Source organism: Babylonia areolata, chromosome 1 (assembly GCF_041734735.1).
Source record: "Babylonia areolata isolate BAREFJ2019XMU chromosome 1, ASM4173473v1, whole genome shotgun sequence".
Lineage (NCBI taxonomy): Eukaryota > Metazoa > Mollusca > Gastropoda > Neogastropoda > Buccinidae > Babylonia > Babylonia areolata.
In genome coordinates, this window is record NC_134876.1 from 89,113,258 (window position 1) to 89,138,222 (window position 24,965).

At 42.5% G+C, this 24,965-nt stretch overlaps 1 protein-coding gene across 1 annotated transcript in view; it reads left to right on the forward strand.

The window, feature by feature from the left end:
• LOC143288946 (uncharacterized) overlaps positions 1–24,822 on the forward strand; it is a 60,520-nt gene extending 35,698 nt beyond the window's left edge. The window contains exons 8-18 of the mRNA XM_076597631.1: positions 151–328; positions 1,654–1,755; positions 2,039–2,115; positions 2,767–2,887; positions 3,066–3,107; positions 3,327–3,393; positions 4,486–4,593; positions 5,705–5,769; positions 16,447–16,536; positions 17,143–17,321; positions 18,024–24,822. Coding sequence (XP_076453746.1) covers positions 151–328; positions 1,654–1,755; positions 2,039–2,115; positions 2,767–2,887; positions 3,066–3,107; positions 3,327–3,393; positions 4,486–4,593; positions 5,705–5,769; positions 16,447–16,536; positions 17,143–17,321; positions 18,024–18,116 — 1,122 coding nt within the window. The 3' untranslated portion in view covers positions 18,117–24,822. The remainder of the gene's footprint in view (positions 1–150; positions 329–1,653; positions 1,756–2,038; positions 2,116–2,766; positions 2,888–3,065; positions 3,108–3,326; positions 3,394–4,485; positions 4,594–5,704; positions 5,770–16,446; positions 16,537–17,142; positions 17,322–18,023) is intronic.
• The last annotated feature ends 143 nt before the right edge of the window (positions 24,823–24,965 follow it).

A 24,965-nucleotide genomic window follows, 5' to 3' on the forward strand; every position in this document is an offset into this window, starting at 1 on the left:
TATATATATGTGTGTGTGTGTGTGTGTGTGTGTGTATGCAAATATGTATGTATTTTCTTTTTTTCTTTTTTTTATAGCTTTCATGTCACTATTATTTTCCTTTTCTTTCTTTGACCGTCACATGCCATTTTTCCTTTCACATCTTGACAGTGCCATCGGGACCTTGTGGCCAAGCGGTGCGAGCCTTTCAGGAACAGCAGCGTCGAAGCAGAGGACTACACCAGCGGCAGCAGCGGGGCCCAGCCGGGCGGAGTGCTGATGCCCAGAAAGCCCCACCAAGACTCCACCACGGGCACCATTGTGGAGAGCGACAATCCGGGCAACTTGGGTGAGGCGTGTGAGGGAAAGGGGGGTGGTAGGTTCGGGAAGGTGCAAGCGGGAGTGGGGGATGGGAGGAGGAGGGTGATGGTGGAGTGATAGTGATGGGGGGGGAGAGAGGGCGAGGAAGGTTATATGTGTGTGTGTGTGTCACTCTGTGTGTGTGTGTGTGTGTGTTGGGCCATACGAAATAAAGTTCTGTCCTTGCCTTGCCGTTCCTTGCCGTGCTTTTTGCAAGGATGGAAGATACAAGAGGTTGTAAATTGTTGCTGGTTGTGGATTTTTTTTTTTTTCAGGTTACATTTTATGTGTTTTGAGGTTACTCGTTTGTTTACAATGCCGAGACCAATTCACTCTGGAAATACATGTTGAGGAAAAAAACCGGTATATTATTATGATATTCAGTTATTTACGGTATATGATTGACGATAACAGGGTATATTATTATGATATTCAGTTATTTACGGTATATGATTGACGATAAAAGGGGGCTAATCGGGGACATTTTATCGCATTGCATGTGTGTGTTTGTGAGTGGGAGGCACTGATCTAAAAACGGATCCACCTATTTTTAGATCCGTTGGTGGGAGGGTGGATTACTTGTGGCTAGATATTAATTTAATCTTCAGTTTAATGCAGATAAATCAGTTATCTTTGAATTCTAGTTTCAAGTCAATGCCGATAATTTCATTAAAGGTGCTGTTGTAGAGAGTCGGATTCTGGGTCGTGTCTGTGTGAGAAAAGATTTTGTTATAAATTGTTCATTAATTCAGTTTTAAAGATCAGTGCTAAAAATCTATAATAAAAAAAATCAAAACATTGAAAGACTAGCAATCCTTTCTTTTTTTTGCCTTCAAAGAAGATTCTTACAACTCACACGCATGCATGCATACATTCACGTGCATGCTCGCATACACACACACAGCACACATTCACATATACATTTAAGAACACACACACATGCGCGTGCGCGCGCGTATGCACGCAGACATGTTTGCATATAAATTTCCACATGTAAAACGGAAATGGACATATCATAAATAATGCCAATCTTTCAGGTATTCCAGGTTCAGTCTCGGAATATTTTACATTTAATCAAAAATAAGGGCGTCATATCTGTGTTTGGAGCACAAATGTGACGTCGAAGGATTGTCTGTTTTTTCAAGTTAACTGAAGATTCAAATGCCCATTGCAGCAGAGAGGACTGCAAACAAGAATTGTGTTATTTATTCTTCTTTTCTTCCTTGTTTTGTTCTTTCTTTCTCTGTCCTTTTTTTTTTCTTTTTCCTGTCCCCATTTATCGTGTTAAAACACGTGGAAGTCCCGCTTGTGCAGGTTTGTACATCGTGTTTTTCCTGATGGTCATCACCTCTCAAGCGGCCATCTCTGTACCCTTCAATGCCCTGGTGGCGGACAAGTCCCATCCTTCGCAGAGAGGTCAGTGGTTCCCGTTGGTATCATGTGTCGTTCTTGGTCGAAGGTCTTTCGTTGGTTGGTTGAATATTTGTTTTTCGTTTGTTTAAAAATTGTTTTTTTTTTTAGTGTTCCTTTATGAAATGTTACTTAGTACCGGGGTTTATTTAAAGTATATGTGTGTGTGTGTTCGTGTGTGTGTGAGAGAGAGTGTAGAGGAGCAAATCATCCGGCATGTTGACTTGAGGCTTTAAAAAAAAACAATATTTTTTATTGCATCTTACTACCTGGTATGACTTGGTTGCAGGTTTCAACTCAGGGGTGATGGGCGCCATGATATTACTAGGGAATGTCGCCGGTGCCGCCGCTGGTGTCACCTTTACCGTGAGTCGTTGTCAGCTAGTTTCTTTTTTTTTTTTCTTCTTTTTTTTCCCGCTCTTTCTGCATGTGGTCTTGAGCAGTGTGGAACTTTTTATTTTATTTTATTTTATTTTTTTAGTTATTGTACCAGCATAATGCTAAGAGAAGTATCGGAGTGGCAGTGGGAGTAAGTAGAAAGAAAAGAAGGAGGAACGTCAGCAGTCAGTTATTTTGTGGCTGGAATTGTTAGAGCTATTATAGTGATATGCAAAACTTTTGGGGGGTATTTTGGTAGTGTTTATTCGTGTTTACTATAATTGATAAGTTTTGTTGTTGTTCACTCTAGGGCGTTGCGGTTTTGTTGCAGCAGAATAATGTTGAGAAAGAGAGAGTTCTGTGTGTGTGTGTGTGTGTGTGTGCGCGCGCGCGTGTGTGTGTGTGTGTGTGTATGTGTGTGTGCGAGCGTGAGCGTATGTGTGTGTGTGTGTGTGTGTGTGTGTGTGTTTACTGGGGGTTTTTAATGCACTTTTGCCTAATCATGACGCGCACATAATCATGTCTGATGTTTGAACTTGTTCACCTGTATTGATATATCTTTTGTGCATATCTGTATGTATGTCTGCGTGTGCATTTGCGTGTGTGTGTGTGTATGTGTGTGTGTACGTGCGCGCGCAGCATATTGGGGTGTTGAGCATCTACGGTATGATCATCGTCATCATCATTATCTGCGTAAGCGTCACTGTCATCTCCACATCGGAATCCCAAGGAAGAGAAGAGACGGAGAAAAAAGATATAGGTGAGACAGCATGGTGTATTTGATGTATGTCTGTTGTGTGTATGTGCTTGCGTGTGTGTGTTTGTGTGTTTGTGATGTGAGTGTATACGTTAGTGAGTGAATATCACTCGTTTGTGGCATAATTCGCATTTTTCACAACTCAGCGATTGATAGCAATTTCCCTGTTCTTTCATTTCAGGCTGCCGAATCATTTTTGCCAGCTTCTGGAGTCCACTGAAAGGCAAGGAAACTTTTTTTCTTAAAAAATAATCATTAAAACATTGCACACTACAATTATATGAAATCTTTTTGGAACAAAAAGAGATGAGGTTTTTTTTCTTTCTTTACTTTAATCTATAGTTCATGTGGTCAAATAAGTGGTTATCATACTCTGAACCTTAAGCTCTTGTGCTCTCTTGTTGATATTCGAAAGACTACGTCAAGCTTTTCGCTGTTGCAGAACACGACTTCAGATGGGTGTTCATCACGAGGTTTCTGATGCAGCAAGGCGTGGCCACAATCATTGGGTGAGACACCGGGAGAGCGCAATGTCTGTGTGCATGCGCGTGCGTGGGTTGTGTTAGCGTGTGTGTTAGTGTGTGTGTGTGTGTGTGTGTGCGACGCCTGCGTGCACGTGCACGTGTGTGACACTGCAAAGCCACAAAAGATATCCGACGGACTCCTTCCGTGATGGTTGATACATTTGTTGCTGTGTTCTGCCAAACATTATCATTCTTACACATTGAACTCCAGGAAAAGAACCTCCGCGCTTGACAGCACCACAGATCATGCGAAGAAACTGACACTCGATTGAGACACGTCCTTAGAAACTGGGGGAGCGTGAGTCATGGGATGCCCGTCTTTCGTGGCAAAAGAAAGCGATGGTAGTTACAAATGGGGGTGCAGTTCAGGCTGGCGTTCTGGGCTGAAGTCTCTGGCTGTTCTTCTGGCGTTCCTGGGGGAAGGGGGGGGGGGTATCCTGGACGTAGAGATGATGAGATGATGATTCTTATATAGTGCCTATCCTCGGTCGGAGACCAAACTCAAAGCGCGTTACAAACACGGGGTCATTTGCACAACAGGTTGCCTACCTGGGCAGAGCCGACTGACGGCTGCATTGCGCACTCATCGTTCGTTTCCGGTGTCATTCAATTAGATTTCAGGCACGCACACGTATAGACTCAGACAGACATCTAACATTTTACGTGTATGACCATTTTCTTTGTTTACCCCGCCATGTAGACAGCCATACTCCGTATTCGGGGGTGTGCATACTGGGTATGTTCTTGTTTCCATGATCCACCGAACGCTGACATGGATTACAGAATCCTTAACGTGCGTATTTGATCTTCCGCGTACATATACACACGAAGGGGGTTCAGGTACTGGCAGATCTTCACATAATTATGTTGACCTGTGAGAACGAAAAAATCTTCACCCTTATTATCAACCAGCCGCCATTACCGAGATTCGAACCCGGGACCCTCAGACTGAAAGTCAAACGCTTTAATTAACTACTCAGCTATTGCACCCGTCATCTGTGGTGGCTGCCTGTATGGTATGTGGCAGAGGGCACAGAAGAGGAGGATTCACTGACGTTTGTATCGTGTCGTGTGCAGGTTCCTGGAGTACTGGCTGGACGACATGATTCAGCTGCCACGCTGCTGGAGCGCCGCCACCTCTGTGGCTTTGATGCTGCTGCCTCTGCTCATCTCTGCTGCCTTCAGGTATACCTACTGCTGATCAAAATCCCGTCTTTGCCGTCTGTGAGATTGTGAGATACATACACATACAGCAGGCACGTAGGATCGTGCCATTTTTCGAGCAACATCAGTACAGTCCAACTTCAATGAAATGCTTACAACAAAAACAAAAAAAAAAAAAAAAAAAGAAGAAAAAAAGCGCGATATGTTGTTTTATCCATTAAGTTCGCATCACCCCCCCCCCCCACACACACACACACACCCAAAAAAAACACTCAAAAGAATGATTGCTGTTTTTGTTGTTATAGTTGTTCTTGTCGTCTTCATTGGGGTTGCCTTCTGCTCTTTTATGAACGTGGTGTGTGCTCTTTTGTAATGCACGACTTATGGTACTGGTAAGTTATATGCAATTTTGGCATTCTCGCTGTCTGCAGCTACCAGTATCTCTCCCTCTTCCCATTCTCCCCCCTCCCCCCATCTCTCTCTCTCTCTCTCTCTCTCTCTCTCTCTCTCTCTCTCTCTCTCTCCGTGATTTCGTTTTCAGTTGCTATGGTGCTGGACTGTGGACTGTTTGTTGCAATGCTACTGCATTCATGCAGCTTACTGTCGGTAGAACAGAGACTGGAGATATAGAACTGTAACGTTACTCTGTTTCTATATGTCAGTCTTTCTCTGCATCTGCCTTTCTATCTCTGTCTCTCTCTGTCTCTGTCCCTGTCTCTTCCTTTGTACCTGTCTCTGTCTGTCTTTCTGTCTCTCTCTCTCTTTCTCTGTCACTCTCTCACTTTCACACACACACACACACACACACACACACACACACTCTCTCATCATGAACCATCGCCAATGCTGCAAGCCAGTTCTTTTCACGGGGATACTGGAAAATCGATACACCGGTACGTGGGAGGGGGGAAGACTAATGACACTCGCGCTTTTTGAGCTGTTAAGTGCTGTCAGGAATTACGTGCACATTCGTGTATGTGTGTGTGTGCTCGAGTGTGGGTGGGTGAATGTGGAGGGAGCTGCGAGTGTGTCTGGCTGCGTGACAGAGAGAGAGGGGGGATGGGGGTGGGTGGATGAAAAAAGACACATATATCTTATCATGATTATCATAATAACTTTATTCCGATTTCAGCTCTGTCTTCTTTGGCATACTGTCCGACCGAACAGGGAAAAGAAAAGCCATTGTGATCGCAGCAGGTAAAAAAAACAAACAAAAAACCCCCAAAAAACAAAAAAACCAAACTCCACTTCTCTCTCCCTCCCTCCATCTCTCCCTAGCCTTTGTGATCTTCAATGTTGGTTTCAGTATTGAACTTTCAGCGTCTGTCGTTGTTGACTTGAAGTGGCTTTTCTTCTTTGTCTTCTTTCTGGCATTTTTTCTTTTCGCTTTCTGTCGCTCTTTCCATCTATCTTTGTTTTTTTGTTTGTTTATTTGTTTGTTAAATGTAAGTAACCACTGTTGTGTTTGCGTTTGTACAATGCAATTTATTTGCCGTTTTTTTTTTTTGTTTTTGTTTTTTTTTGTGTTTGTTTTTTTTGCACCATGTTATCCACACCGCTCGTACTACCCTCCCACCCCATTTACTACTTAACCCCCTCTCCCACTTACTACCTATCCTACCCTCCTCTCCCCCACTTTTGTCACACCCGACCTCTTCTCCTACGTTTTACCTAACACCACTCGCCCCACCCAGTCCTACTTGCAACCCCATCCCACGCTAACCCTACACCCACATGCATAACACAATGTGTGTGTGTGTGTGTGTGTATAATATGTAGAGAGAGATAGAAATATATAGATATACATATTAGATATATATCCGTCATCCCTTCTGTCTCTGTCTGTCTCTCACGCTCTCTCTGTATATATATATATGTCTGTCTCAGTCTGTCTCTTGTCTGTCTGTCTGTCTGTCTGTCTCTCCCTCTCTGAATGAATAAACTGCCTATATCGACACACTCCAAAACCGCCCCGCTCCGGTTATGTCGTCATAGTGAGAAGGTTGATCGTAGCAGTTTGGATGGAAGAGTGGGAGAGAGGATTTAAAAGGAAAGGGAGGGGTAGGGGAGCAGTCACGGTGGAAATACCAATACCAGACGCAGAGAGACGATTCTTTTATAGAAAGGGATGTGGGGAGTTGAGGGAGGGGTGGGGGGTGGGGGATATCCGAAACTCGCACTCTGTGGAATACTGGTTGATCCCTTTTACTTGTGCCTTGGCCAGCTATGTAGCTTAAGAGTGGGTTGTGTCGGCTGAGACTGAGGGACTTTCTATTCCCGGCAGCGGAGGCTGGCTGAGAGATCTATCGACAATACAGTAAGCTCGTTGGTGAACGGGTTGGTGTCCGGACACACACCAGCGCACGTGCACACTGTCACACACACACACACACACACACACATGGAGGGGGTTGTACAGTGCTTTACGCCCTGTGTACAAAAACAACAACAGAAGGCAACAAAAACAAACAAACAAATAGGCCAACATCGGTCATGCTCAGTCGCATATTAGTTCACTCGCATACATTGTATATTACAGCTGCCCCACACCTACCTTCCACTGACTGCCCCCTTCCGCCTTCTCCCTGAATTTTATATCTCACCGAGAAAATTCAGACTCGCCATCATAAAACACTGACGAAAAGCTGTATATTGTTATACGAATGCACGTGCAGATTGTGGATTATCGTAGCATCAAATATGCACGGGGGTGGTTGCACAACATCCTAACAATGCACGTGTGTTTATTGAACTGCTCATTGAAGCGTGTATATACTATAGACTTTGCGTGGGAATCGTGCAACACTTTAAATAGAATAGAATCGCGAGTGCATGCGCGCACGCACGCACACACACACACACACACACACACACACACACACACACACACACATGTATACAACACGAAGCAGTAACAACGACGTCGCAGCTGTAACGAGACAGAAAAGCGAAGAAGAATGGTACAAATTGTTGATCGCAATACGCCAGAAAAACACTGACAGCCGATAAGTAAAAGTTGGTAATAATCTCTCTCTCTCTCTCTCTCTCTCTCTGTGTCTCTATCTCTCTGTCTCTCTCTTACTCGCTCTCTCTCTGTGTCTCTGTCTCTCTCACTCCCTCCCTCTCTCAACAAAGATGGCGGCCTGAGCTGGTCACGTCCGTGATCGCTCTCGTGTTATTGTGGTTTTAACGTGGTTCCAGTATCATATGGATTATAAACTCACTATCAGCGGATGTGTAAAGTGATGTGCTATACAGGTGTGTAGTTCGCGCATTGTTTACAAGTGCAGTTGTGGGTTTTTTTAAGTTATGTTTGTGGTTTCATTTCATATGTTTTACACATTGGTGCTGTGAAGTGAGGAGAGACGTACCCCAGAAAGCGTGGCCCTTCAGTGTTACCTCACCAAGTCTGAGAAAATCTTCTCGGCGCGACTGAGGAGGGGGACGCTGAGCGGGCCAACAGTAATTGGCTGGATTGTATCCTCTAGTTGTCATGGGCATCAGACGTCCTATGTAAACCCTCACTTCACATGGTCATCCACTTAAGCTCAAATGAAGCATGGACTCCTTAGTGCCAAGTGTACAGGCTGTTAAGCCTGTACTTAAAGACACATTGGACACCAAACAGAAAACGTTCCGTTGTGTTGAACAACAAACTCTGAAGAAGTGGCGTGATGCTCTTGCATTGCGTTACTTCAATAATCCCGACAGAGACTCCAACTTCAAAGTGGTATGGGAAGACAGGGATCATGGAGACAACATTTTACAGGTCCCACTCAACTGCTGAGCCTTCTCAGCATAATTTAGTGAAAACGTTTGTACAAGTATACAGAAACAATGACGAAAAATGCATTACAATAACTTTATACTTTCTTAAAAAGACAACACAGAAAAAGGGTGCTGGCTCATGTCTGATACAGGGCAACCAGTGTCAGGCATGGGCCAGGTGTGAGTTTGAAGTGCTGTGTTCCATCGTCAGCAAACTTCAGGACTCAACCATGATTGTTGACGATGCATCCAGCGCCGTCCCTCCGGCATTGCTGCCAATTGGAGACAGTGATTCTTCAGAGGACGGTAATGATCAACGCTCACTGTCAGTCACTGATAGCACACCCACTAACCTCGGACCAGCTGTCAGTGGCACCAACTCCACGACAGACAGCCCCATGTCTACATCTGGTGACGGCACTGACATCCTACCTGTTCCAGTGTGTGTCCGTGCTGTCACTCCATTGGACGACAGCCACCTGGACCCCCAGACCCCCGACTGTCCACCCCACCCCCTGACTGACAGTATCCAGCATCAGGATGCTGAGGTGCAGCAGACAGACACTGGCACAACAACCCCCTGCGTGGACAGCCACCCCTCTGCCCCCACACAGGAGGACACTGCTGACCAGTCTCCAGACTGTCCCCCCCACCCCCTGACTGACAGTGACCAGCATCAGGATGCTGAGGTGCAGCAGACAGACACTGGCACAACAACCCCCTGCGTGGACAGCCACCCCTCTGCCCCCACACAGGAGAACACTGCTGACCAGTCTCCAGACACACCCAACACTGAATCTCCGTCAGTGTGTGTGTCACTGTCACCACTGTCATCGCCAACGGAAGGTGGAATTGACACTGATTCAGAGATCACCCAACACTCCAAGGTGACAATAATACCCCCGATGTCAGTGATCCCATTGACACCAAAGTCTTAGTGAACACAGATGACAGTGTGTGTGTGCAGTGTCTGCAGTTTGTAAGTGAACCAATGTGCAGGTCATGCATCAAGGACCTAGATGCAGACATCAAATCCCACACTGACCACAAACTGAAAATAATAACGCAGACAATGCAGAAAAAAATTGACAGTCTGCAAGAAGAATGTAATGTCTTGCGCGGTCTACTTAAAGACCAAACTAAATTGATTAATAGCATATCAGACCGCCAAAAACACATAGTTAAATCAAAGAGTGACTGCAGTGGAATGACAACTAAAAGTTCATCCAATGAAGAACAATCTGATTGTACCCCGTCAAAGGCAATCAAGCCAAAAGTATGTGCTGATATTTATATGGCTAACACAAGTGTTGCGGATAATACAGACGATTGCCAGGTTGTTACTGTGTCTCCACCTGTCGCTGACACTGGTACCGTCACAACGGACAACACAGAAAGGTCTACATCAGACAATAAACTCAAAATCAACAACATAAGTGACCCTCCCCCAAAGTACAAGCTGCGCTTCCCCGCCCAAGGAAAACTTATCAATTTTCTTATTGGGGATTCGAACCTCCAGTCCATCGACACACAGAGGCTGGACAGAACAGGGCGCACTCATGTCCGCACAATGCCGGAGGCTAAAGTGATTGATGTCACTGCTGCTCTCCAAGACAGCCCGGTGCGGGAGGACACACATTGGGTGGTATTGCAAGTGGGTGGTAATGACATACACAAACACTACACCGCTGACACATTGAAGCGTGACTTTAGTGACCTCCTGACGCAGTTCAAAAGGGTTTTTCCTGCAACCAAAACAGCTGTCTCCGCGCTCCTTCCCAGAAAATCAGCTCCCTTGCGATTCATAAACCTACTAAATAATGAACTGCATGCAGTATGCGCAGACAAGGGAATCACTTTTCTGTTCGAAAACAAATTTGTTGACACAAATTCCCAACTGGTGAAACCTTATTTCACAACTGACGGCGCCCATCTGTCCGCAAGGGGTCTGTCGCTATGGTTATGTCAAGTTAGTCAGTTTCTCGCTCTCCGCACAAACCATCCTTCACGGTTCAGTGACGGCAGAACAGGCCCGGCACTTTGCGAGGGCCGCGTGGCTCAAGAGACAATGGCTGGTCACCAGGCCAACCGTCTACAACTTCCACCATCCAGAACACAAGACGCTCAAGTGACGCAGTTTGATCAGTCAAAAATTAGTGGTCAAATACCAGTCGGTCAAACAACGTGTAGCCCCCACTTTGCAATACCACCCATGCCGCTTTATAACGAACCCAGCCAGCCAGTGTTTCCCCCCTTTTGGCCTTTCCCTCCCTTCCCCCCTATGCCCTTCAACCCCTGGCTTCAACACATGCAGCGCCTTTACCCTCACTCTCTCCTTTCCTTAACTGTACTGAGGGACCCACAGAAGAAAATCCAACTTCGTTTTCCCATCTTCTTTTTTCCCCTGGCTTACTGTGGATGACCGTTGTGACATACTAGTGTCAACTTCTGCCCCGATTTGGTTTCGTGTCCCCCACCCTCCTTTTCTTGAATTGGATTGTTCTTGTTTTATTGGAGGTGTTTTTTTTTTGTTTTTTTTTGTTTTTGTTTTTTTTCAATTTCGTGTTTGTTTTTCATCCAGCGACTTTTTTTTCTTCTTCGTAAACATTTCGTGTGGACCTTGCGATTCTTTTTTTTTTTTTTTTGTTCCTTAGCACTTGAATATAAACAAATTGTGTGTGTGTGCATTGATTTTTTATTTTTTATTCTGTGTTTGCTTTTCTTATTTTTCTTTTCATTAATTTTGCCCTGAATTGTTCTGAAGTGTTTTGTGAAAATATTGTTTGCTTCACCGTTTTTAAGAAGTGTTAATTGAAGTGTAGACCTACATCGTTCATGTCAAAAATGCAAACTTATGATCTCACTGTGGGTCATTTGAATGTCTACCATCTTGAGAACAAATCGACTGATGTGAACGTCTTCCTTGACCAGACTAGAATTTGTCACATTTTCGGAATAACAGAGTCTAGACTGTCCCCAGCTGTAGACGATGATATAATTGTGATTCCAAACTATTCATTGTTCAGAAGAGATGCCACTCATTCCGGACACACCGGAATAGCTGTGTATGTCCACGACACTATGAAAGGTTTTACTAATAGACGATTTGATTTAGAGTCCGTAAATGTAGAAAGCATCTGGCTGGAGGTGAAAGTAGCAAAATGCCCAGTTATACTAGGATTCATTTATAGAAACCCATCCAGCAATTTCGGGTGGTATGATGATTTTGTCATCATGATGGACAAAGTACAGGATTTTGCTCGTGGCAGGGATATTATCATTCTTGGCGACTTTAATATAGATTTTCAAAAACCTCATCCGGCATGGGATTCTACCATATCTCTATTTAATTTGCACCAAGTAATAAAGTCAGCAACGCGAGTTACGTCATCCAGCTCAACTCTGATTGACCACATCTATGTTAATAATCCAGACAGAGTCGTAAGTGCTCAGGTACACCAGACCAGTATCAGTGACCACTTCATTATACAGTGTACAGTTGCCTGTAAGATACCAACAGCTAGAACTAGAACCCACTCCACCATCACGTATCGATCGTATAAGCACTTTAACAAAGTTGATTTTCTCCATGATCTTAGCGAATGCTCATTTAAGGAAATTTATGAATCTAACGATCCAGATGAAGCGGTCGCGGCATTTCATAGAATCTTTTTATCTGTTTATGACAAGCATGCCCCAGTTAGAAGAAAACGGGTAGGAAATTCATCAACACCTCCGTTGTTTACTGTCATCATATCAATAGCGATCAAAATTAGAGATAAACTTAAGAAAGAAAAAAAACTATTCCGCGTTTAAGCAACAAAGAAAACACGTGAAGTTCTTAGTCCGTCAGGCCAAAAAGACATATTTTAACAGGATAGCGACGTCAGAATCAGACAATACTTCATCCCTATGGAAAGCTCTCAATGCACTGACCAATAAGTCCTTTCCTGGAAAATCATTGAAATCTGATTGTTTCACAGCAACAGACTTAACAACCACTTCCTATCCATCGCGGAAAGTTTGACAAATCGTCTGAAACAAAACTCAGGTCAGTATAAATGTCCAGTCAGTCTAAAATCATTTTGTTCAGACAGGCTCAGCCATCAAGATACATTTCACATTCCACAACTAACCGTTTATGAGGTCGGTAAATACATATCCAGCCTTGGACAAAAAAATACACATGGCTGTGACGGACTCAGCAATAAAATTCTGCTTCTATCACTGCCATATACAGTGCATCATCTGACATATATTTATAACCTCAGTATTTCAAAAAGTGTTTTTCCAACTATGTTCAAAACTGCCAAAATTATACCACTACCTAAAGTAAAAAAATCCCTCTGACCTGAACTATTACCGACCAATATCAATACTATCATCGCTTTCTAAACCACTTGAAAAACACGTACACAAGCACCTTTTGCAATATCTTGACCGGCACAACTTGCTTCATCAAAATCAGTCAGGGTTTCACCCAAAACACTCCTGTCAGACAGCCCCAACCAGTCTCTTAGATAAACTGCTCACAGCTATAAATGACAAAAAAATCAACGGAATTGTATATCTAGATTTGAAGTTTGATCTCGTTAACTATCGAATACTTCTTGAAAAGCTACGGGTTTATCAGCTTGATACAAATTCTGTTAATTTTTTTGAGTCATACTTAAAAGAAAGAAAACAGAGTGTATTAGTAAACGGGACTTTTTCGAATGTGGGGATAACTAAAATGGGCATTCCCCAAGGCTCTGTGCTTGGCCCCTTTTTGTTCAACCTTTATATCAATGATCTTCCATTATGTATCTCCTCATCTGCAATATCATGCGACATGTTTGCAGATGACTCATTTCTTCATACAAATGGAGTAAATTTAGAGAACATTAATGATAAATTACAAACCAGCCTAACCGAAGTATCCAACTGGTGTACAGAAAATAATATGCTCCTTAACCCAGAAAAAACAAAGAGTATGATTGTAACCACTCGCCAAAAGCACCAGCGTGGCTTAAATCCGCTCACTTTGTCAATCGATGGCCAAGCTATTGAACAAGTTACAGAACATCGACACCTTGGTGTCGTTATTGACAACCAGCTAAAATTGGAGGCACATATCAGTTCTTTATCAAGGTCAGTTGCAAAAAATGTTTACCGATTATCCCGTTTAAAACATGTCGTCAGTCCAGAGGCTTCCTATTTCTTTTTCCATTCTCACGTCATGTCTAGAATTAATTACGTTTCAAATGTGTGGGACAACTGCAGCGAAGTGCACATGAAAAAACTAGATTCTGTACACAGACGTGCTGTAAAACACCTCAGTGGTGTTTTACGAAACACACGCAGTCATCAGTATCAACTGCCAGCACCTCTTTCCTTGACAAAGCACCTAATATTGAATAAGTGCGCACTTATGCATAAAATTATATTCGGTAAATGCCCTACTTATCTACACCAAACCATTGTCTGCTATGAAACTCGCAACCCTAACTCCCGAAATGCGACTCTTACTCTACCCAAGCCAAGAATAGACCTTTATAAATCGAGTTTGGTATATTCCGGCACGCACTGCTGGAACAATCTCCCCAAACACCTCAAAGAACCCTTTTCCACCACAACATTTAAAGAGAAACTTGGACAGTACATGCGTGCCGAAAGCCAGACCGAAAATCTGGTATAATATTGTCACTGACAATCCTTACAAACTATGTCGAAATGCGTCAATCAGTTGATAACGTATCACGCCATTGAATATTGTTTTCAGAGATTTTCTCTTTACAGTGGACACAAACAAACAAAATCAAACTCGAGTCTGGTCACGTCTACGATTCTGTATACTTACATGTATTACAAATTGTGAACCACCCTCACCCAACTCTTTTTTTCCCCCATACTGACATATCTTTACATCTCTCTCTCTGTCTGTCTGTCTGTCTGTCTCTGTCTCTCTCTCCCCTCTGCCTCTCCCTCTCTCTGTCTTTCACATAATGTGTCTATCTGTCCATATCCCTATTACCCGTCGCCTTATTTGCTGTTTTTTATGTCTCTTACATCTGTGTTTAAAATTTTATCATTACTTTTCTGTGTTAATTTCACTTGAATCATTCATGTGTAGCATTCATGCTAGGGTTCTGTTGTTGTTTTTCCCTTGGTGTGTGTGTGTGTGTGTGTGTTACTCGCTTCCGTTCCGTACAGATGTGAGCGATGTTGTGTCTCTCAGTTTGACGCTGTGTTATACTCGTACATTATACATGTATTAAGTATTAACTTAGTATAACTACATTTATATGCGTACATGTTTGTGTGTCTCTTAGAACAACGGCAGATGTTTAAGTTGGCCAAAGTGCTAATATCTTCACCGTTGGAAAATAAAGATTCATTCATTCATTCATTCATTCTCTCATGTCGCACAGCTCGTTACCAGAGAATTAAAAAAAAGTTTTTTAATGAAATGATTAGCTAAAATCAGTTAATTTATTTATGAATGAAATAAAAGAATAATTTACATCAAAACGCAGCGCAAACACATCAGCAAAATCCAAACACAAAAACTCCATTTTTCACAAGAATACTTAACTCGAGATTACACAGGGAGTGCAGTAAAAGTACAAAAGCATTGAACTGCGTGTTGTATTGATTTAGTCACATAATATTTACTTCTCTACAGTATTTTTTGGAGGTCCACACAGCAAGGCATGGAAATCGGCTGTCTGTGTTTTTCTGTCGTTATCCGCCCAGTCCCTCGTCCCTTTCCACCATCCCCAAGTGTCTGTCTCTCTGTCTGTCTCAGTAGATCCATCGTCACAACTCCAAACAGTCTCAGGGATTGGCAGACAGTGCGTCTGACTATGAAGCAAAGATCCATGGTTCGAATCACGCAATGGCCAACATGTTTTCACACGTCCCTTCATGAGATCCAGAGCAATCAACTAGTTGTCTGAGTGTTAAGGATTTCGGAAGAGACTATAAATGTTGTCCAACGTGCAGCATGCACTCAGCGCACGAAACAGAACCCATTGCAACAATAGAGTTGCTCATGATAAACGTCTAGAGAAAATGTCCACTTTTATTTGATCGGGAAATACCGAGTAACCGCGGAATAGAGGGCGGATAGTAGTGAGGCGGAGGAGGAGGGGGGGACGGCGAAGCGGCCCTGCACTGGGTGACACGCTTTCATCCTGTGGAGTTACCCTAACTGCAAGAACAGCAACACAAACACAAAGTAACACAAAATTCTATTAACCAACACTACACACACAAACACACACACACGCGCGCGCGCGCGCGCTATACAAGACCACCACACAGCGTGCTTTTTATCACCAACAGGGTGTGAACTCCCACTACACTCCCACCCAAAATGATGGAAGAGTCGCACAAGAACACGCTACTGTCCTGTGATCAATGCAAACTTAATCAGCTGGCGACTGCTTTGTTTCGTGGCGCTCTCTTTTTCTCCCTCCTGTATTAATTTTGTTTGCTCCTATGGCGGTCTTGGAGGAGTGCTGGGTTGGTTTATTTGCGGAACTCGTTGCGTGTTGTTGGTTCATTGATCTTCTGTTGCCTTTGTTGTCGTTTCGAAGTCATCGACAAGACCTCGGTGTCGGTTGTCTCCCAGTATGGGACTGTCGAGGTCTTCTTGGTCTCCGTCCGTCCGAGTCTGTCTATTTGTGTGTGTGTGTGTGTTGTGTGTGTGTGTGTGTGTGTGTCCGACTGACACTCACATCTCTGTCTGTGTCTGTCTGTCTGTCTGTCTCTCTCTCTCTCTCTCTCTCTCTCTCTCTCTCTCTCCTTCAAACGATGAGACTGATCGTTTGATTTAATTACAAAACAGCTTGTCATATGAATATCATAATGCACATATTTGAGTCTCTATGCATTAATGTGAGTTTGAGCGTTGTTATTTGGCTTTATAATCATCATGTGTATAATTAGGTGCCACGTAGTCGTTGAAGAATGTTGATATCAGTTTGGATAGTTGTATGCTTATCATATGCAATGTGTTTGTGCTTGTGTTAGGTTTTGCGTGTCTACGCGTGACGTGTGTGTGTTGTTGTTGTTGTGTGTGTGTGTGTTAATGACATAATGTATGGAATGATTGTTTTCCAGCCATGCTGATGGGAGCTGGCTCACTGGCCGACGCTTTCCTGTCCGGTAGCTCTGGCTATTATGTGGCTGTGTCTGTTGCCTTCGTCATCGGTTAGTACAGTTAGTTCTGTATAAGTAGTTATAAGGAAAAGGGGTTCGCCTGAACCTCGCAATACTGATACACGCTAGTCATCAGTACATATGCGTTGCTGTCACCATGATCTGCGCTATTGATTAGAAGTTCTTTTCTCGATAAAAATGGAGCTAGGTTTCAGAAACCTCGCACACTGTTGCTTCTTCGTGACCCCAGAGCTTAGGAAAAAAAAACAAACAACAAACAACTGTTACTTTTATAACGTACTTTTTTTTCAGGACATTTTTCACAGACCACAATGAACTGTATGTCTACTGTTCCCTTGTCATTGGGCGTGGTCTGAAATATTGTCCATACTATCAATTCTTCATGACTTGAAGACTGGGTTTCTGAACCAGAAGCTTCTGATATTCATCTGCTCCCAAATACCCTTTTATAATTTTTTTTTTTTTTTTTGTGTGTGTAAAGTAATGGACACAGAAAGGTCTGATACAAAGATTCCAAGACAGAACGGAGTTACGCATAATCATTGTTCCGTGTTGTCTAATGGCTGTGCTTGCTTGTGGTTTCTGAAACAAACTTCAGATTGATGATGATTATTATCACTGCTTTATTTACACCAGGGCTGGGCTTCGGGGCCTACCTGTCGGTGGACTTTGCCCTGGTGATGGACGTGCTGCCGGAGGAGAAGGAGAAAGCCAAGGACATAGCTGTCTGGCACCAGGCCCTCGTGCTGCCCCAGGCCCTGGCCACGCCCATCGGGGGCGTCATCCTGGACCTCTTTGAACGCGTGGATTGTGAAGTGCGTGGTGTGAGGGGAGGAGAGGGTGGGCAAGTTGGTCATGGGAGTGGGGAAGTGGGGGGAGGGGGGAGGGGGAAGGGAGGTCGTAGGGTTCTGTTGTGTATGACATAGTAACCGTGCGTAGGTAACTTTCACACCATGGGGCCCCCGTAGATGACTGGGTTTTTGTATAATCATGTAGAGGATGGGGAATTGGAGGGGGTGAGTATTGGTCGAAATGGAAGAGGCCGGGTGTGTTGGTATCTGTCAAATTTGATGTGGGGGTTGGGGCTAAGGGGTGGATATGTGTGCAAATCACTGGGAAGACTTGATGTTGGCATTGATAGGACGGATGAATTGTGTACATGTAAGCATGTGTGTGCATGTGTGTGTGCGTGCGCGCACATGTGTGTGTGTGTGTGTGTGTGTTGTATTGGGAGGTGGTGCAGCTTCGTATCTAATTCTACACCAACCTTGCACACCAATTGGTCATGTCCTGTATCAGAATACAAGGACGCACATACCCTCTCCCTTTCACTTTTTTTCTATCTCACTTCAAAACATAATGCTCTCTCTCTATGTGTTAAGACAGAAATACCCAAACATGATTTTAAGCATGGTTCTTAGAAATCAAAGCTTAAATGCGCCTTTAAAATGAATTTTGATTTTTGGATAACCCAAAGATGTCACCATCATGTTTTTTTCTTCTTACATCTGTTTCAGCTGGGTCTGGGCTACATCATCCTGTTCGTCATCACTGCTGTCTACTTCGTGCTCAGCGGCATCTTCGTCGTCAAGATACGCCGTGCTCAATAACGGCTTTCCTTTTCTTCTGGCATGAGAGAACTGAAAGCCAGTCCTGACGTCATCACTGCGAACGCAGAAGGAAAAGACTGAAATGGGCAGTGTTAAAAAGTGGTGTGGTGGGCAGGAGTGGGGGGAAGGGGGAGATTTGGAAAATAGACCCTTTGAGAGCTCAATGTGTGAATTTTATCTGACATGATTACACGTTACCTTGACTCGCGGGGCTTGATTAAGTCGGCGGTGCTTGCTTGACTTACCTGCTTGCACCAGATACATGTCCCTGTCAGAGCAACTAAGAAACCTCACTGACGACCAAAAAAAAAGGCTCTGTCTGCTGACATGACATTACTCCATCTATACTTCCCCCAGTTCCTCTAAACCCATCAACGCCTGTAGCAATGTATCTTTTTTTTCTTTCTTTTTTTTTCCTGAGGCCAGTATTTGTCTCAATTGTTTTGGTAGGATTTTGTTTTTTTTTTTAAGGGAGGGGCCATGGTACAGCAATCTTGGTAGTTTTTTGTTTTTGATTTTTTTTTGTTTCAGGTCAGTGATAATTAAAGTGGTTTTTCTTTGGTTGCAGTTCCTTGCTTATAATTTACAGATGTACTGTTGTTCACGTTTTATCATCGGCTTGTGCCATTTTTGAGTAATCAAGTGCCTCTTCTATTTTCCTATGGTGTGGCCTGTACTGTCTGGATTGATTTATGCAGCTCTAATATGGTTCATTTTCCTCTCAGTAAAAAATAAAATTGATTGTTTCGTGACTGTGTTTACTTTTGTAGTGTTTTGAAATGTCTCAGCGAGCACTGGACGCGAGTGCACCCGTTTTTTTTATATATAAATTAGGCATTTCCCTTGATGTGCTTTCTGAAACTGATGCTGTTTGGAGCACAAGCTGGGCGCGTCCTTCTCATTGCACAATCATCGCTGTATCAGTTGCTGGCTTTGTCTCCGAGGTTGTGTGGCTGTTTCCAGGCACTTCTTCTCTTGTGACTCAGTTCATTATTGTCTCCAGTTTCTGGTTGTTTGATAAGCTGTGAATTTACGTCAGGTCGTCTGTGGGTGTGGAGCTTGGAGGATGAGGGTGGCTTCATACAATATACTGACACAAGAAAGGGAATTTTAGTTTTGGTTCTGATCAGAGAGAGACACGCATGCCAAGGAGAATGGCCCTTCTTAAAAGCCCTAGAGACATGCCGTGGGACAGGGTGTTTTTCAACAGCCGTCTAGCCTGCTTTTATGGTAAAAGCGAAGCTGCTTGTTGGTCATCCTCGGTTGTATCGTCTACACAGAGTCTCTGCAGAGTTGCATACCTTTACGCGTTGGTTTTTCACTTTTTTCTATGTAGCGCGCACTAGCAAACAATTACTCAAATCAGACATAGCTACCCGCGGTGGACGTTGTAACATTCCTATGGTGCAAGCCACGCGCCCCTCGGTGCTGATCGAAGCCGTTCCACGACCCTTTTCAGACGGAGGTCACTGTTTAGGTCAGGAAGTGGCCCCCTGATTGAGCAGCTTTTTTTGCAATACAAGAGTTGTCGCCTGCAGCAAGCAGCTCCAATGGCATCTCCTGCAGTGGTGACTTTGCACTTGCTGTTTACGTCTGCCGATCCCTGTAATTATTTTCAGCTAAACTCTCCTTCCTTCTGGGGTTGTTTTGCAGCAGTGGATTGCTATTTAGTATATTTTAAGTTTGATAAGACTGTTCCGCAGCAGTGGGTTACCGTGTTAGTATAGTATTAGTAAATGAAATTACCATACAAGTAACGTTCAAGTAAACATACTTTGGGCTCCCCCTTGTCCTTGTCCTCCCACCGAGGAAGTCTTTATGTTAGCTTTCACAAGGGAAATAATTGTGGGTGGTGGAGTGAGATCCTCTCAATAATAGCTTGTTTTTTTGTTGGTGTTTTGTTGGCTGGGCGAAAAGCAACATGACTTGTTTTGTCCGTGGGCTTTCTTAGTTGCTCGTTTGTAAGGAGTGATTGAGATCATTTTGATAACGTGTTTTGTTGTTGTTGTTGTTGTTTTTAAAATAATTTTTATGGTCTAGGGCTTTCATAGTTGTCCATTGAAGGGTGTGTATTTGGTACCTGGCAGGGAAAGCCGACTTAAGCACCAGCGAGTGACAGGACGTTCGTTGTTTGTTTGACATTATTTTGGGGCCGCTGAACTTCGCTGAACTTTGATCCTGTAGTCATCAACATTGACAGTCTGTCATCTATTCATATGGAAAACAAACTCTGAAAAAAAATAATTCGCATCATACGATTCTTCATCAGTGTTCTTCTTATGATGATTGTTATAATGTTTATATTATTAGTATAATAGGATCTTGCACTCAGATTAGCTTATCATTTTATGTCTCCAGGAAAAACAAAGTATTTGAAGAGAAATATTTTGGTGTAAATATAGTCTTGCACTCAGGTTAGTTTATCATTTTATATTGTGGACAGACAGTATTGCGTGTTGATGTTTGAAAAAAAAGATCTTGCACTCAAGTTAGTTTACCTTTTGTTTCTAGGGAAAACAATGTGCTTTAAGGGACAATTTGGTAATTTTGGTGTTTACTATTGTTTTTAGTGTTAGCAGTAGCCGTAGCACAAGCAGTGGTACAATACAGTAAAATATAATCCATAATGAAAATCGTGTTTAGCCCGTTTATGTGTGGTTTGCTGCGCTCTACACAATCATGTGTTGTTTTTTATGTTTGGTTTTTGTTTTATGTGGCAGAAATTTGAACTCCACTTAAACTGTATCTGCACCAATATTTAAAAAAATTCCCATCACCATCTATGTTTGTTTTGTTTTGTTTTTTCGCCACAACCACAGTGCCACAGTGCTCTATTAACTGCCACCACTCTTAGAAAACAGATTTTGAGGCTTTGTGTATAACTACCAATCTTTTTGTCTTGTCTGTCTGTCTTGGTCTGTCTGTTTTGTGTGAGTGTTTCTGAAGTGTGCATGAAAAAAAAAAGAGTTGACAGGGACTGGAACTGAACAAAGCAAAAAAAAAAACAAAAAAAAAAAAACAAACCAACGTAGTATTCTTCCATCGTTCAGTTCTACATCGTTTGGCGCCTACTGGGAAAGATGTATTTTATGTGGTTTTTGACAGGCTTGGGGTAAAGAATGGATATAGGGGCGGGAAGGGGTTAAAAGGAAGAGAGGAGGCAAGAAGCAACAGTCTTAATACTTGGATACAGAAGTCATTCTTTTTTGTTTCTTTTTTTTTAAATTATTTTTTTTAGATTAAATTTTCGCGTAAAGGTTTTTTCTTTTCTTTTCTTTCTTTTTGTTTCTCTTCTTTTTTTTGTGAGACAGAATTTCCGCGTAGACGCCATCTGATAACTGTAAATTGGAATTCTTGCACCGAGATAGGCGCGCGCGCCGCACACACACACACACACACACACACACACACAAAGCAGCTGAGGAAAAGAGAGGAGCGAGGATACCAATTATCTGAAGGAAGATGAGAAAGGGTGGGGACGGGAGAGGAGGTGGGGGTTGGGGGGGTTAAGAATAGGGAGACAACGAGAATTATAGAAAACGGAGATAAATCGGGTAATGGAAAAAGTAATGGAGACAGTGGATAGAACGAGAATAACAGAGAGAGAGAGAAAAAAAAAGCGATGAAGTTAGTAGAAGTGTAGAATAAAATATTGGTAATGGTTATAGGGGGCGGTGTGGTGTAGGGGGGGAGGATTTTAAGAGAAGGATTTAGAGCGGGAAAGAAGGGAGATGGATGACAAAAATATAAAATGAAATAAATTAGGTAATGATGATAATAATAACAATAATGATAATAATAGTAATAAACAGATGAAAATTAAAAAAAAACCAACTTCGTTCAGAAATTGATTAGGTTACTGGAAATGTAACCGGAACCCACAGTAGCCATTGATGACAGCACACTAGTGCCCTCCCAGCATTGAGGAACTGCATGTTGTGCTCGTGTGATTTGCTAGAATGTGTGTTGTGTGTGTGTGTCCATGTGTATGTGTGAGTGAATTTTTTTCCCTTCTTTCGCCCTGTCTTTATTTCTAAGTTTTTACTCTCTCTTGAAATGGGAGATAGAATTTACAAGAGCAGCCCGGACAAAAACATTTTACAATCTACTGATCAGGAGGACAAATGGGTTATCGGGTTGTCAGTCGTCCTAAATCTCCCATCTGTCTCTCATCCCCCCAATCTCTCTCTCTCTCTCTCTCTCTCTCTCTCTCACACACACACACACACACACACACACACACACACACACACACATGCGCGCGTAAGTCACTCTGTAAACGTCAGATTGTTTTGATTTGTCTAGTCGGTGAAAAAACAAAACAAAACGGGAAAAACAAAATTACTCACATATCGGTACTTAGATTGTGCTCATTTTGGTTTTCTATGTGTGGTCATGTTTATATGTTTGTCTTTTCTTTTCTGATAGTGTTATTCCATTTTCAGGAATATGCATCTCATTTCTTATTTCATCATCTCATCGACCATGTCACACGCGCACCTACAACCCCCCCCCCACCCCCCCGGGCCCCCACCCACCCCCTCCGCTATCCCCCCTCCATCCCCCTACACACACGTATAAAACAAAACAAAAAAGAAAAACGACAACAAAGAACACGCCAACGCACGCAAATGATTATGCACACACACACACACACACACACACACACGACGTGGGACATGCACGTATACGCACTATATAGTTTGACAACACGCTAGGGCGCGGGTTTTATTTATTACATTTGTTTTGTATTTTGCCCTGAGTATGGGGTTGTGTTTGTGTGCACGTGAAGTTTTCCATTTACAAATAATTTCCCCGCCTTCATGAAACTGCATGAAAATGTTCTTTTCTGTCGTTCCTTTTTCTTGTTGTTGTTGTTTTTGTCATTTCTGTTGTCTGCCCCGTTGGTTTCTTCCTGAACTATCCATTTGTATTTATTTTCGAAGTTTCTTGCCACCCTGTTTTCAACCTAAGGGTTAAATCTATTTATTTATTTATTTGTAAACTTTATGAAGTCTTCGTTGACTGAAGAACTGGCTTCGTATACTCTTTGCGGTTTTTTTGTTTGTTTTTTTTTTTTGGTTGTTGTTGTTGTTTTTAAAAACTTTTGTTCAGTTGTCTGTCGTTTTATTTCTCTTTACGATGTTTATTCTATATAAGCTGCTGTGTGTGCACTGAAGATTGTGTGCTGTGACTGTTGACGCTGTTCACGCACTATATCTCTATATCCTGCTGTGTTATTTACGATTATATAAAAGACGTAACAGTGTACTTTAGTTCATAAGATTGTTTTTTTCTTTTATGATCTAAGATGTGATAAATTACACGGAACGGCTGCCGGCTTTCAGCGCTGTCTATGGTTGCATTCAAGTTGAGCGGTCTTAGTTGCCAATATGGATTTTTTGTCGCATGTTTTTTGTTGAAACCATTATGTATGTGCCTTGCTATCGCCATGTCTCTTGTTTTTCGGAAGTGTCTTTTTTTCTTGATTATACAACCAACAAAAACAGTAACTTTGCTGTTTTAGACAAGACAAAAGGCACACAAGTTCAGGTTAGTGCATGTGGTTCCCATCAGCTTGAGTACGGGTAAGTAAGACGAAAGTGGTGCAAATCACACCTACCTTTTGATAACACGTGTACGTGCGAGTGAGCATAGGAATTGAAGCTCATGAACGAAGGAAAAAAGGAAATACAAGGTATACATCACACAGGTACGTTAAAAACAAAACAAAACAAAAAAACAACAACAACAAAAACACACACACACACGTAGAAAAGTAGGAGGTTAGAAGAGGAAAAATGCAACCATTTTCTTTTGTCTCGGGCTGTTAACCACGGACGCATTCAGATTTTAATGGCTGTTCCGAAGACATTTACATCGTGGTGGAATCTGTGCCAACGATACTGTATCAAAATATTGGTGTCAAAGCGGAATTCGGAATCTTCCTGATACACGACACTCTACCCAGACTAGAATGCATACCGCCAACCGGCTTCTCTGGAAGTTTTGATGTGGTTAGTCGAATATCTAAACAATACTGCTATCGAAATATTAAACCTCTTATTAAACATCTTAGGGTTTAGTGGGCCTGTTTTTTTGTTGTTTTTTTTACATTAAGATAAACTAAATAAACTAATTCATGAACAGATATGCAGAGACTTGGCAGATATGATACTTCCCTTTCTTCTTTGTTCCTTTCGTTTGTTTTGGATTTTCTCCCATGATCATGAGCCTTGGGTGATTTGGCTCTTGTTTCAGTTATTTGAAAAATGGTGCAACATTTCCATATGATTGTGCTCATGGGTAATAAAAACAGTTCTTTTAAATCCATGCAGCAAAATATTGACTTTCGTTCAGGACAGATTAAAGCAGATACTGAAATAAAGATTAAAATAATGCCGCTGTAATATGCCGCTGATTTTCTCTGGTTCTGCTGATATTTTTTTCTTTCCTTTATTCTTTTTTCAGACATAAACTATCTTTATTTCTTGCATAAGTAAGGGCTGCGTTTTGTGACTTGTTTTATCCAATCAATTTACTCAGTACCCATTGATGTTAAAATGGTCACAGGCTTGACAGTATGTGATATTTTTCATTGTGATGAAAGTAAGTTAACTACCTAGTCCGAGTAATATTGATTTATTGATTTTTTTTCTTCGACTGTTTTATCGAAGTACTATTTGATTAAACTTTCTGGGAATAACACTTTTTATGCGTGCTTTCGTGTGTGTGTGTGTGTGTGTGTGTGTGTGTGTGTGTGTTAGATTCATTGCCAGTCGATACAGTTATCACAGAATGAAAGGAAGACAAAAAACATACACACAGGATCAGCAGTCACTTGTTGAC